At 43.2% G+C, this 13,506-nt stretch overlaps 1 protein-coding gene across 1 annotated transcript in view; it reads left to right on the forward strand.

Moving 5' to 3' along the window:
- LOC306916944 (DENN domain-containing protein 2D-like) overlaps nucleotides 1-13,506 on the forward strand; it is a 31,099-nt gene that overhangs the window by 8,446 nt on the left and 9,147 nt on the right. Inside the window, exons 3-8 of the mRNA XM_079495043.1 lie at nucleotides 1,485-1,583; nucleotides 4,222-4,379; nucleotides 5,264-5,376; nucleotides 6,602-6,671; nucleotides 8,532-8,609; nucleotides 9,150-9,290. Of these exons, the coding sequence (XP_079351169.1) occupies nucleotides 1,485-1,583; nucleotides 4,222-4,379; nucleotides 5,264-5,376; nucleotides 6,602-6,671; nucleotides 8,532-8,609; nucleotides 9,150-9,290 (659 nt within the window). The remainder of the gene's footprint in view (nucleotides 1-1,484; nucleotides 1,584-4,221; nucleotides 4,380-5,263; nucleotides 5,377-6,601; nucleotides 6,672-8,531; nucleotides 8,610-9,149; nucleotides 9,291-13,506) is intronic.

Raw genomic sequence — 13,506 nt, forward strand, 5'->3', positions numbered from 1 at the left:
ATTTTTAGCGTCCTATCATTTTACTGTCCACATTGTCCTATGGAAGCATAGTGTCCTATCATTTTACTGTCCGCACATTGTCCTATGGAAGCATAGCGTCCTATCATTTTACTGTCCACATTGTCCTATGGAAGCATAGCGTCCTATCATTTTACTGTCCACATTGTCCTATGGAAGCATAGCGTCCTATCATTTTACTGTCCACATTGTCCTATGGAAGCATAGCGTCCTATCATTTTACTGTCCACATTGTCCTATGGAAGCATAGCGTCCTATCATGCATTTATAATTTGATTGAATGTTCTTTTTCCTTTGCTGCCAGTATGTGTATGATGAGGTAGGCATAGTATTTGACTATTTGTTTGTTGCTTTTAACCCATTTAGACCTGAGGACGATTTTAAAAAAAAAAGCCTTCTAAAATGTTTCTGTGTCAGTCGTTCTCAAACATTTTCATGTCAAGGACCCCCAAAAATATATGGCTGCCGGTACAAATGGACCCGTTAGGGTCCATAGCGCGGAATTATATATTTTAAGTAACCCATTCAGGACGGGAACCCCTTTTGGTTTTAGCTATTGAAAAATTGCAGATCTACAAGCTCATAGCACGGCACCGAGTGTCAAGCTACGAGCTTGTAGATGTTCGTGAATGTGGCGCAAATCGTTGAATATATATATATATATATTGTTTCAGAGTTACAGACCCATAAGGGTCCATTTGGTTCCAAACTATCATTTAGCTGGGGACCCCCTGGAACTCCCTCAAGGACCCATGGGGGTCCCCGGACCCCACTTTGGGAACCACTGACCTGTGTCACATGACCGCTTGAAGACTTTAAAATATTGAACACCTACCTGTCTTCAGTTTCACTTCACACCAACACCCTGTGATGAAGACACTCTGAGTCCAAACGCATCTGAAGCCATGACCATTTAGAGGAGTTTTTTAAATAATGTTCGTTCAGTCAGGCTTTTATCAGCTGCCATCCGTTCAATACCATGGACTTCCATTATACGTAAGCTGGAGTATATTCAAATCGTTGAATATATATATTGTTTCAGAGCAAACCTTTTTAACTCAAATCTTTGTTTCTGGGATGGTCCCTAGAACAACATATTTTCAGATGGGGTCGGCGGCCAATTTCATATAGTTTTTGGGCTCCTTGACATGGAAAAACTTTGAGAACCACTGACAGAAACATAAGGTTATTCTTAAAACTGTCATGATTTAGAAGACATTTGTAGAATCTGGTCTCAGGTCTAAATGGATTAACCCATTTTGGGCGGGAACCCCTTTTGGTGTTTTAAACATTGTTATAATTTAGCTATTGAAAAATAGCAGATCTACAAGCTCATAGCGCGCCACCGAGAAAATATCGTGAAAATATTTATTTCAGAAAACTGGAGGATTTAGAAGATTTTTTTTTAATTTTGAGGTCAGGCCTAAATGGGTTAATTTGCTTGGGCCTTTTATGTTCCACTACAGAACCGGCTCAGTCCTGTGAAGAAGATGGTAGTGGAGAGAGAGGACCTCTCAAGAGGATCAGCGCCATGTGGTCGTCCTTCCGCAGACGCAGACATGACCGTGAGTACCAGTGTTGATTTCCTCGACTGATGCTATGACAAAATAATGTTCGTCGACTACCTACGATGACTAAAACTAAATATATTGACAATTTAGACTAAAATGTTAGGAAGTGACTAGTGGACAAGAGATCCAGTATAAGTCATTTTACACTTGGTTAGTTGGTTCCATGCTGAAAATAGCCGATCTACAAGCTCACAACACATCGCAGTGCAACACGTTGTGAGCTTGTAGGTCGGCTATGTAAAGTGTAAAATCAGTCATTACGACGCAATCGAGCCCCGCCAAAATACATTTTAGTCGACTAAATCAACTGTAGATTTACAGTAAGACATTCCAGGTGACTAAAATGTGACTGAAACTAAATGAAAATATTCAAGAGACTATGACTAAACCTAAAATCAAAATTTGCTGGTGAGCACTGAGTACTGCTTCAGAACACCCCACACTATTTATCGATTACAGTTCTGAACGTAACGTCTATAGACGCCTTTTCAAATGCAATGTTTCACTGCCAAAGACCTCTATATATATATATACGTCCAATGGTCTTTTCAGTGCATGGTTTACGATAGATTGCGGAATTCGCCGCCAACGTATAACTGGTTCTAGGTTGCTATAGGCGACGGATACCGCCGGAAATTCTTTGGGTCAAACACAAGCTTTATTCAACGTCCCATAACTAATAATAATAATCTGTATTGTCCCGAAGGATATTCATCTTCACAGGTCTGTTCAAAAAAACAAAAAACAACAACAACACATGGTACAGAAAAACATAACACCAAGACAAACAAAAACAAGAGTTCCCCACTGTATACAGAACCATCCTATCGGCGGGGCAGTTTGTTTAATGCCGCGATGGCTGAGGGGACAAAACTCCTACTGAAACTAACCTTTTTCCAGGGTAAGGTTCTGTATCTTTGTCCTGATGGCATGAGGTTGAAGAAGGAACCGATGATCGTGGTTACAAAATGTATTTTCCGGGTGGAAAGAAAAGATGATCGCCATTCGCCACTCAGAAACACTGGCGTGGCGGAAGAATTAATTAATGAATACCTGGCAGTCAATGTGCGCCCCTACATTTTTGAAAACCTCTTTAACTGTTTTGAAAAGTTCTGCCTATTTTGACATGCGAAAGAGGTTAATATGCAGCTTACTGCACTTTTTCTAAATGTAATTACATTTTTGCAAATTCAGTAAATGTTTCACTCAGGCATATACACACATCCTTTGTTGTTTTTACAAACGCCACCTGTGCAACACATTGAAGAGGTGATCATTAGACTAAGTGTGACAGAGGGGGGGGTGTGTGTGTGGTACATACTCTTGCAGGAATGTACAAATGGTTGGTTGCCTAGTAAAAATACGTGAATAAGTGACTTCATGTGTTTAGTATTGTGCAACACAAAATCATCCCATATAAAACGTGGGTGAGACTCAGAGTAAATGGTGCATTTATATAGCGCCTTTATCCAAGGCGCTTTACATAGATGTGCATTACGTTCACCCATTCACACACACATTCATACACCGATGGCGGCGAAAACCATGCAAGGCACCAACCTGCACATCTGGAGCAATTAGGGGTTCAGAGTCTTGCTCAAGGACACTTCGACACTAACTCTGGGGGAGCCCGGGTTCGAACTGGCAACCTTGCGGTTACCATCCAGCCACTCTACCCCTGAGCCACCGCTGCCAACACACATGTGTTTGGTTAGATTACTAGGTACTGCACCACAAGTTAACCTACCAAAAACACAAATTGTAAGATGAGGTGATAAGGTAAGGTGAGAATGTAACAGGAAGTTAACTAAACGTAACGGTTTGAGGAAAACAAAAACTCAAGTCTAGTATTTATTTAAAGCCTCGGACGAAGCCAACTCGGATCATGACAAAATTATGAGAATAAACCAAAAGAATTGGGCCGAACAAATAATTAGAAAGAAGAAATAAAGGGCAGGGTACAGCTCTTTTTTTTCTCCTAATAATTTGTCCGGCCTCTGTCCGAGGCCAACTCGATAAATAAAATTAGTTCTAGGTTTAAGTCAATGGAGGAAAGTGGTTTTCAACCAGTGGTCCGGAGGCTACCAGGGGTCCTTGAGTGTGTTCCAGGTGGTCCACAGCTAAAGGATTGAGTTGGTAACCAAATGGACTCTTATTTAATAGATCTTTAACTCTTGAGAAACCAAATTATTGTTAAAACATCTGCATTACTTAATTCACAAGAAGTCTACACAATTAGAGAATGTAGAATAATTGTTATTTTTTGTCTGTTGTCTCTGCTAGTGGTACCATCATCAATACAGTATGGAATTGCAGACAAAATGTTATTCAACGACAACAAAATACTAGCATCGCAATCCGTCTTTCATGACGACGCCAGGCCCAGGAAATAATTCCCAATGCATTTTTTCTCATAGACAATTACAAAGAAGCGTAAACGACTTTAAATAAATACTTTTTGAAAAGTCTATGAGGAAAATGAACGGGGAATTATTTTCCGGGTCTCTCGAGGGGGCAGGACTGCGGCGCTCTATTCTATAGGTTTTGGGGTCTGAGAGGCTAAATGTCATCAAATGGTGGTCCGTGGTTGATTTGAAGTCGTGTGTGTGTGTGTCTCTGTGTGTGTGTGCAGCACTGACAGACCTAGCCCCCCCGCCCCCGCCATCAGACGTGTCCCGTGAGCCGTGCTATGCCAGTGGCCAGTACTTCTTTGAGTATCTGGTGGTGGTCGGCCTGAAGAAGTCCAAGGGAGGCAACTATGAGCCCCAGATCACCTACCAGTTCCCCAAGGTGAGTTTGGTAGCTGGACCTATAGACTAGAGCCCCAGATCACCTACCAGTTCCCCAAGGTGAGTTTGGTAGCTGGACCTATAGAGCCCCAGATCACCTACCAGTTCCCCAAGGTGAATTTGGTAGTTGGACCTATAGAGCCCCAGATCACCTACCAGTTCCCAAGGTGAGTTTGGTAGTTGGACCTATAGAGCGTTCGAGGGCACAGGAAGAGAGTTCCCCATTCATTTTTCCCATAGACGTTTCAGAAAGTATTTATTTAAAGACCTTTGAGCCTCAGACAAAGCCAACTCAGCTGCTGACAAATCATGACATTTTCTTTTTTCCTTTTTGCGAACAAATAATTAGAAGAAATAAAGGGCAGGTTATGTTATACTTCAGCTATTGAAAAATAGCAGATCTACAAGCTCATAGCTGTAGATCTTTTTTGAAAATTCATGAAAATGTGGCGCAAATATCTTTGAATATATATTCTTTCAGAGCAAACTTTCTTTTTTGGTGAACTATTTTCAGATGTGGGTCCGCGGCCAAATACATATCATTCTGGGGGTCCTTGACATGAAGTAGTTTGAGAACCACTGATATAGAAACATGTCAGAAAAATGATTTAGAAGACATTTTGTAGAATCGGGCTCAGGTCTAAAAGGTTTGATTGTTTGATTGATTGAAAATTTTATTAACAGTTTGCAGAATTACAGTACATTTCAAGCACAAACTCAATACAAAGGCTGTTAACTGTGAGTGGACGACCCAATTAAGCATTACACTTGTTTACAACAGGGTCCACCATGTTCAATTCATCAAAACATTTAGAGACGTACAAATAGACACTTCTATATAGACAAAGGACACATCAACACAACATAGTTTTGTGTTTCTGTCAGAGGGAAGTGATGTTGAGGTTCCAGAAGGAGGAGGAAGAGAAGACACTCAAGGCGATCACTCTGTTCTGTTTCCCCGAAGGCATCAACTGGGCTCCGTTGACAGAATACCACAGGTATAGCACAGCTCTCCATACCAGCCTCATTGGAGGTTTTAGTCCACTTGCCAGAATATGAACCCTGGCATTTTGAATACCCTAAAGTTTTATGTATAGTTTTGCACATAGAAAAACACTCCTTGGGCTAAAAACGGCCGTTTTTATACTTGGAATGGATTCAGCATCATGAAAACCTCCTGGTTTGACACGTCACATGATACTTAAAGCATTTTCCTTATATAGGTTGTTAATGGTATGGTCACATATTATGCCAATTATGAAATTTGCTCAACATATGCAAGTTTGTTGCATATGTTTGTGGCAGTTTCTACATGCTAGGGACCCAACCGACCCATACTCAACATTTCTAACATAAAACGTTAGGGTGCCTCAAAATGCCAGAGATCACATTGGGCTGGCAAGTAGACTATTTTTACAGAAAGCATTTAATCTAGCATTTTAGTCGACTAAATATCATAAGACTTTAGTCGACTAAATCTACAGTTGATTCAGTCGACTAAAATGTATTTAGGCGGGCCGTGATGCCGTCGTAATGACTGATTTTACACTTGCTGAAAATAGCCGATCTACAAGCTCACATGAAACATAAAATGACTTGTGTCTTTTACTTACACTGGATCTCTTGTCCACTAGTCCCTTCCTAACATTTTAGTCTGGTTATTATTTGTTGACGAAATTGTCAGTATATTTAGTCTTAGTTTTAGTCATCATAGCTTAGTTTTCATTTAGTTAATTTACTGTAGTTTTCCTCAGTGGAAAAAGGTAGTCGACGAACATTTTTCGTCATAGCATTAGTCGACGGAATCAACACTGCCCTTATGCTGTGCTCACACGGGAGCAGATGCAAAGATGCAGTCTACCATTCATTTTCAATGGAAGCCTGCAGCGACATGAGGATACAAAGATACATCAGACAGTTTGTAGCTGCTGCAAAAGACACAATGCTACAAAAAGGTTCGGCTGGTTTCAACTTCAGCTACAAAGATGCAAAGCTACAAATACACTCTGTAGCTTTGTATCTTTTGCATCCGTCAGTGTGAAGGCAGCATTATACATTGTCGTACGGCAGTGTTGCGTTGCCGAAAATAGCCGATCTGCAAGCTCACATTGCATCATCTCGCGGCGTGTTGCGAGCTTGTAGATGTGGATTTTTGACCTTTGCACCCCCGAACGTGTGTCAGTCAGAGATGAATTAAAATCCCTTGCTTTGCTCTTCTTCCAGTGAAACCTTCTCGTTTGTCCTGACTGACGTGGACGGCACCAGGAAGAATGGATACTGCAGGAGATTACTGGTCAGTTTCCTCCACAAGCCGCCTGTTCAAGCTAATTGTAAAGGGATATTTCACTTTAAAAAAAAAACTTTTGGACATTTTATCGTAAATGGTAAATGGTAAATGGTGCATTTATATAGCGCCTTTATCCAAGGCGCTTTACATAGATTGTGCATTACATTCACCCATTCATACACCGATTGCGGCAGAAGCCATGCAAGGTACCAACCAGCACATCGGGAGCAATTTGGGGTTCAGTGTCTTGCCCAAGGACACTTCGACATGTAGACAGGAGGAGCCGGGATTCGAACCCCCGACCCATGGATCATTGGACGACCTGCTCTACCTCCTGAGCCACAGCCCCCCCATCGTCTACTCAGTCTTATGTGAACACCCCCAGGTAGTTTTTAAGTTGCTCAATTCAGTATTTAGATATTTGATATTCATTTTAGCTGCCCTGCCCCCTTCCTATACAAACCCATTGTAGCTTCAAACTCCATTTTAAACCTGGTACTGTAGATTCATCGAAAACACACAACCTTTTTTCTGGTGACTGATATTGTCCTTCTAATACGTGAGGGGGCCGTGTTTTTTCATTTACTGTTTTCATTTATTTTTAATAATTATTTTGGAAAAGAAGCACCTCCTGCAAGAGGGCGGAGGAGACAAAAAAATGTAAAAGAATTATTAAAAATAAATGGCATGGCAACATATTTAACTTACATTTTATGATGGAAGTCAAAGAGGCTAAAGGCAAAAGTGAGTCGTGGGTTTGATTCACCAATCTGAGAACCCAGAGTCAACAGTCTGTCTCGGGAGACTACTCTTATGACTGACATAAGACCTGTAGCGCTGACCTCTCACCTCATGAAGACACTGGACAGGCTGATTCTCCACTTCAACAGACCCCAGGTGTTGCAACAGGATCCCCTGCAATTTGTCTACCTGTCCTACTGCATCTGGCTTCCACATACAGTACCTGGACAATGGAAGTGGTGCTGTGAGGATATTATTCCTCCACTTCTCATGCGCTTTCAACACCATACATACAGCATTGCATGTTGACTCACAACACACCTCGTGTCCTGGATCATGGACTACCTCACCGACAGACCACAATATGTCAGGCTGAGGCGACTGCATCTGACACCATGGTCTGACTGCAACACCGGAGTTCCACAGGGGACTGTGCATCTGACACCGTGGTCTGCAACACAGGAGTTCCACAGGACTGTGCTGGCCCCCCTTCTCTTGACCCTGTAAAAGTAAGCCCTGCTGAGCCATGAGGCCCATAGGGCAGGGGCCTTTCTCCTGTTTCTGTAGCGTGAGGCAGCTTGATGCACAAGTACACCCCCAGGACATGACGCTAGTATGTCGCAGGGACTTACTTACCCCTAATCCAACCCTTGAGGCTGAGTGTCAAGCAGGGAGGCACTGGGTCCCATTTTCCAGAGTCTTTGGTATGACCCGGCCGGGGATCGAACCCCCGACCTCCCAGTCTCAGGGCGGACACTCTAACCACAAGGCCACTGAGCTTGTCCCTGGTCCCAGATTTCACACACTGCTTGGAGATGTGCCAACTGCAGAAGTTCTCCGATGACACTGCCATCGTCGGTTGTATGAGGGGGGTGGAAAGGAGGAGGAGTGCAGGAAAGGGCGCTGTCTAAAGCCCAAACCACACCAAAGGGTCAGTTTGGGACAAAACAGTTTTTAAGGTCAACCTGGTGTGGTCAACTCATTGCAATGGTGTGGTTTACATTCCCAATGTAAACCACCCAACCCTTTCGTGTGGTTTGGGCTTTAAGCTTTCTTACTGAAATTGATTCAAATTGTCAATAATTGAATGTAGTGGTTCATGATTAGTGTCTTTTCCCACTCCAGCCCAATGGGGATGGAGCACGTCCACCAGAAGCGTACTGCATCATCAGCAAACTGGCATGCTTTGGCCTTTTCTCCAAGGTAAGTCCTTCAAGTAAAGAATTTACAACCAAGCACGCTTGCACAAACGGAAGCCCCCCCCTATCATTAATTTAGTTTTAGTCATATTTTGAAAATATCTGAAAAGTTTTAGTGTTAGTCTAGTTTTAGTCGACTGAATATACGTCATATAAATCTACATTTGTTTTGTGTTGATAAAAATACATTTTTGCGGGCCTTGACGGCGTCGTAATGGCAGATTTTACCCTAGGTTTCATGCTGAAAATAGCCGATCTACAAGCACACAACGTTTTGTGCTTGTAGATTGGCTATTTTCAAAATGCAAAACCCGAGCGCAACCAAGCATAAAATGACATCTTCTCTAACATTTTAAGTCTAGTTTTTATCCGTTGACAAATTTTACAGTATATTTAGAGTTTTAGTCATCATGGCTTAGTTCTCATTTCGTTTTTATGTCATTTCCCTCTGTGGAAAAAAGGTAGTCGACACCGGACACTTTTCGTCATAGTTTTTAGTCGACAAAATCAAACGATGCCGTGTGCGTGCTCTTTTTCGTGTCAGATCTTCGACGAGGTGGAGAAACGGCGACGGATCTCCATGGCGATGATCTACCCGTTCATGCAGAAGCTGAGGGAGTCTCCGTTCCCTGCCCCAGGAAACACGGTGGAGATTAAGAGCTTCATCCCAGAGTCTGGCGAACAGGTGAGAACATAAGATACTCCCAGCCTCTCTGGTTTCAATCCATTAAGACCTGAGACCGGATTCTACAAAACGTCTTCTAAATCCTGACAGTTTTCTGGAAAAACGTATCAGAGGTTCTCAAACATTTTTATGTCAAGGACCCCCATAATTATTTGTATTTGGCCGTGGACCCCCATCTGAAAATATTTTGTTCCAGGTTCCAGGTTCCCCAGAAGCAAATATTTGAGTTAAAAACGTTCGCTGTGAAGGAATATATATTCAAAGATTTGCACACATTTTTGCGATTAGAAAAAAAAGAATCGCAGATCAACAAGCTCGTAGATTGGGGGCACGGTGGCACAGTCGGTAGTGCTGTCGCATCACAGCTAGAAGTTACTGGGTTCGATTCCCGCTGGGGACGCTGTGGGCACTGGGGGTGTGTTCTAGGGCAACTAGTAGTAAAAATGACCCCCCCCCAGGTTGGCAGATGGAGTGTAGCGCCCAGGATTACATTAGATAATTGACACTGTGTGCAAAATTGTGGGATAAAAATTTATATATATATATATAAAAAAAAGATCTACAAGCTCGTAGCGCGATACTCGCCTATGAGTTTGTAGATCTGCTATTTTTCACTAGCTAAAGTATAAAATAACGGTTAATGTGGTTAAACGCTATAGTGACACAGATACGTTCCAGGTCAAACGTCCAATAGACTTCCAATACTTTTGTATGCATTCACCTTTCGGCCTAATACCGTGTACAAAGCGACTAGCTTTGTAGATTTCGTGGGAGCTACAAACATTTGGGGCATCACTGTATTTTCATGTCGCTGGCCTCCATTTAAAAATGGAATGGTAGCCTGTAGCTTTGTAGCTGCCAGTGTGAACGCAGCACGAAGGCCTGAAAGGGTTAGCCAGTCCTCCTCTTTAATAACTGTCATTTACTCCGGGAACCAGCTGAGCCAAGCTGCCGTACAAGAAAGAGCTCATTCAGAGAAAGGGTCGAAGAGGAAGGACTCCACCATGACTCAGTCAGGACAAGAAAGAAAGCCATGAACACCAGTATCAGCAGGTTGCAATAAAAGGAGAAAGCAGCTGTTTTGTGTAGGCTGAAAAAAAAGGCCCACGTAAGGTCATTAACTATATATACTACTGCTGTTGGACACAGCCATGAATAAAAAGTACCTCGGAAAATATGCTAGAGTGAGTGTGCGGTGTTCAACCACTTACTATACTGCAGGTATGCGAAAATAACCGATTATTTTTAAAGGATTTGAGAATGATGATTTACACACAGAACAAGAAAATAAACGCCTGTAACATAGCAGAATTCCACATGTTACCTATTACAAATGGCTCGACAATTTCCATGAGTGAGGTTTCTATTTTGTAGAAAGCTCACGAGTTCACGAGTATTTCAAAGTGTCTGTGATGTCATGGACACTGGAATCACTGCTGGATTACTACGATGCCCATAATGCTTTGCTGCACCCCACCCCACCCCACACGTAGTAAATACATGAAACCCCCAGGAAAGTGTTTCTTGTCTCCCAAACATCATTAAAATACGATCTGGTTGCAAAAGCGGTGAAGTGTACCCCACCGGCGTAGGGTCCAGTCAGTTTAGAGCTGGCCCAGCTGGCCCAGCCTAACTTGAAGAGAGGGGGCGAAAAAACAAGAAAAACAACAAAAGATAGCCTACTTTGGCAGCCCTTGTGCATGCAAATGTAGTGTTTAGTATAGCAAACCACAGCATGCAAGCCGCCTTTGTTTTAAATGGTCCCCCAAATCCACACTACGCGCCTGATGTATCCTTTTAAGTATGAGGAGAGCATACTTGTAGCAGGGTGACTCGGGCGTCTTTTCCCCTAGACAACACAGCCTGACACAACACCAGCTGGTTACACAGCTCCGTGTTTCTGTATGAATGAATTTAAGTATGAGGAGAGCATACTTGTAGCAGGGTGACTCGGGCGTCTTTTCCCCTAGACAACACAGCCTGACACAATGCCAGCTGGTGGTTACACAACTCCGTGTTTCTGTATGAATGAACGGCAGAGAGAGAGACAGCACAGCTCAGCCCAGTGAGCACCTTGAAGTGTGTGTTGACTGTATGAATGAACGGCAGAGAGAGACGGCACAGCTCAGCCCAAGGAGCACCTTGAAGTGTGTGTTGACTGTGTTTCTGTGTGAATGAACGGCAGAGAGAGAGAGAGACGGCACAGCTCAGCCCAGTGAGCACCTTGAAGTGTGTGTTGACTGTTCAGTGCAGGTGTGTTACAGTGGAAGGTTTTTGTCTGGGCCTGTCCTCGCTTCTTTACCTTAACCACCTCTCTCTCCCCCCTCCGGTCAAACTATTACCTATTCTACCATGTGACATTCCAGCCTCCCTTCCTTCCGCTCCGTTGCACAATCTAAACCCAGTGTAACGCAGTGGTTCTCAGAGTGGGCTCCATGTAGACTAGAGCAGTGGTTCTCAGAGTGGGCTCCATGTAGACTAGAGCAGTGGTTCTCAGAGTGGGCTCCATGTAGACTAGAGCAGTGGTTCGCAGAGTGGGCTCCATGTAGACTGGAGCAGTGGTTCTCAGAGTGGGCTCCATGTACTGTAGACTAGAGCAGTGGTTCTCAGAGTGGGCTCCATGTAGACTAGGGCAGTGGTTCTCAAAGTGGGCTCCATGTAGACTGGAGCAGTGGTTCTCAAAGTGGGCTCCATGTAGACTAGAGCAGTGGTTCTCAAAGTGGGCTCCATGTAGACTGGAGCAGTGGTTCTCAAAGTGGGCTCCATGTAGACTAGAGCAGTGCTTCTCAAAGTGGGCTCCTTGTAGACTAGAGCAGTGGTTCTCAAAGTGGGCTCCATGTAGACTGGAGCAGTGGTTCTCAAAGTGGGCTCCTTGTAGACTAGAGCAGTGGTTCTCAAAGTGGGCTCCATGTAGACTAGAGCAGTGGTTCTCAAAGTGGGCTCCATGTAGACTAGAGCAGTGGTTCTCAAAGTGGGCTCCATGTAGACTAGAGCAGTGGTTCTCAAAGTGGGCTCCATGTAGACTGGAGCAGTGGTTCTCAAAGTGGGCTCCTTGTAGACTAGAGCAGTGGTTCTCAAAGTGGGCTCCATGTAGACTGGAGCAGTGGTTCTCAGAGTGGTCTCCATGTAGACTGGAGCAGTGCTTCTCAAAGTGGGCTCCATGTAGACTGGAGCAGTGGTTCTCAAAGTGGGCTCCATGTAGACTGGAGGTTCCAGGGTCTCGCCAGGAAAATATTTAATTTTCATTTATTCTTTTATTTTTTTCGTTTTTCTTTTAGGCCTTTTATGACCTCAATTACACCCACACAACCTGAACTTTGAACCGTCAGTGGCCCTGGGGTTTTCTCGGTGTGTTCTGAAGCCGTTTGAGCTGCAATGAAAACCGGCAAAATATCCCTCAACAGTCAAATTCTTATGTCATACAGTATATGGGATTTGTGGACTCTTGGTTGCACTTGGTGCAATTGAGCTCAGAAAACCTAAAAAAAATAAGAAAAAATATTATTTTATAATTGGGCTATTCAAATAGTTTGAACAATGTAGAAAGAACATCTTAATACAAATCTTCTCTTATGGGGGTCCCCGGCACAAAATCTTTTCAGATGGGGGGTCTAAATGCATGTTTGACATGAAAACGTTTGAGAACCACTGGTGGTGTAATGACATCATAGCCTACAGTACATAATGTATTCTTTAGTCATTGAAACTTCACATCTACAGTATATGCAAAGCATTTGTCTTTGGTGCCGTTAGACCGACAAGCATATCCATAGAAGAAAACCTCTCAGATGACTTGTACAGGAACACTACACACAGCCAATTAGAAAGTAGCACAAGGGTCAGAGCTTTAGTTTTCAGTGTTATTGTAATCCTGAGAGCGAATGCCAGTGTAAAGAAGAGTACAACAAAGGAGGACGGGTAGAATTAGGGTTTTCTTCTTTTCCCAGCTTGGGGTAAACAGATTCTTCTTGTCTATGAATAGTCCCTTTGTCCGTGGCTTCTCTAAAGGTGGACACAATGACATGAGCCAAGCAAACTCTGGCTTGGGTTCATGTGGTCTGTCTACACTACATTATGCTTGCCCCTGAGGCCACCCGGTCTGCTATTCTTCTTCCTTTGCTTTAAACTACGAGAGCATTTCAAAAACTAAAATGAGGTTTGGAGAGCATAATAAGGTTGCCAACTTGCTATCCTGTTCAGTTAACCCATTTTGACC

This window comes from Electrona antarctica (assembly GCF_951216825.1).
Source record: "Electrona antarctica genome assembly, chromosome: 2".
In the NCBI taxonomy this organism is placed as follows: domain Eukaryota; kingdom Metazoa; phylum Chordata; class Actinopteri; order Myctophiformes; family Myctophidae; genus Electrona; species Electrona antarctica.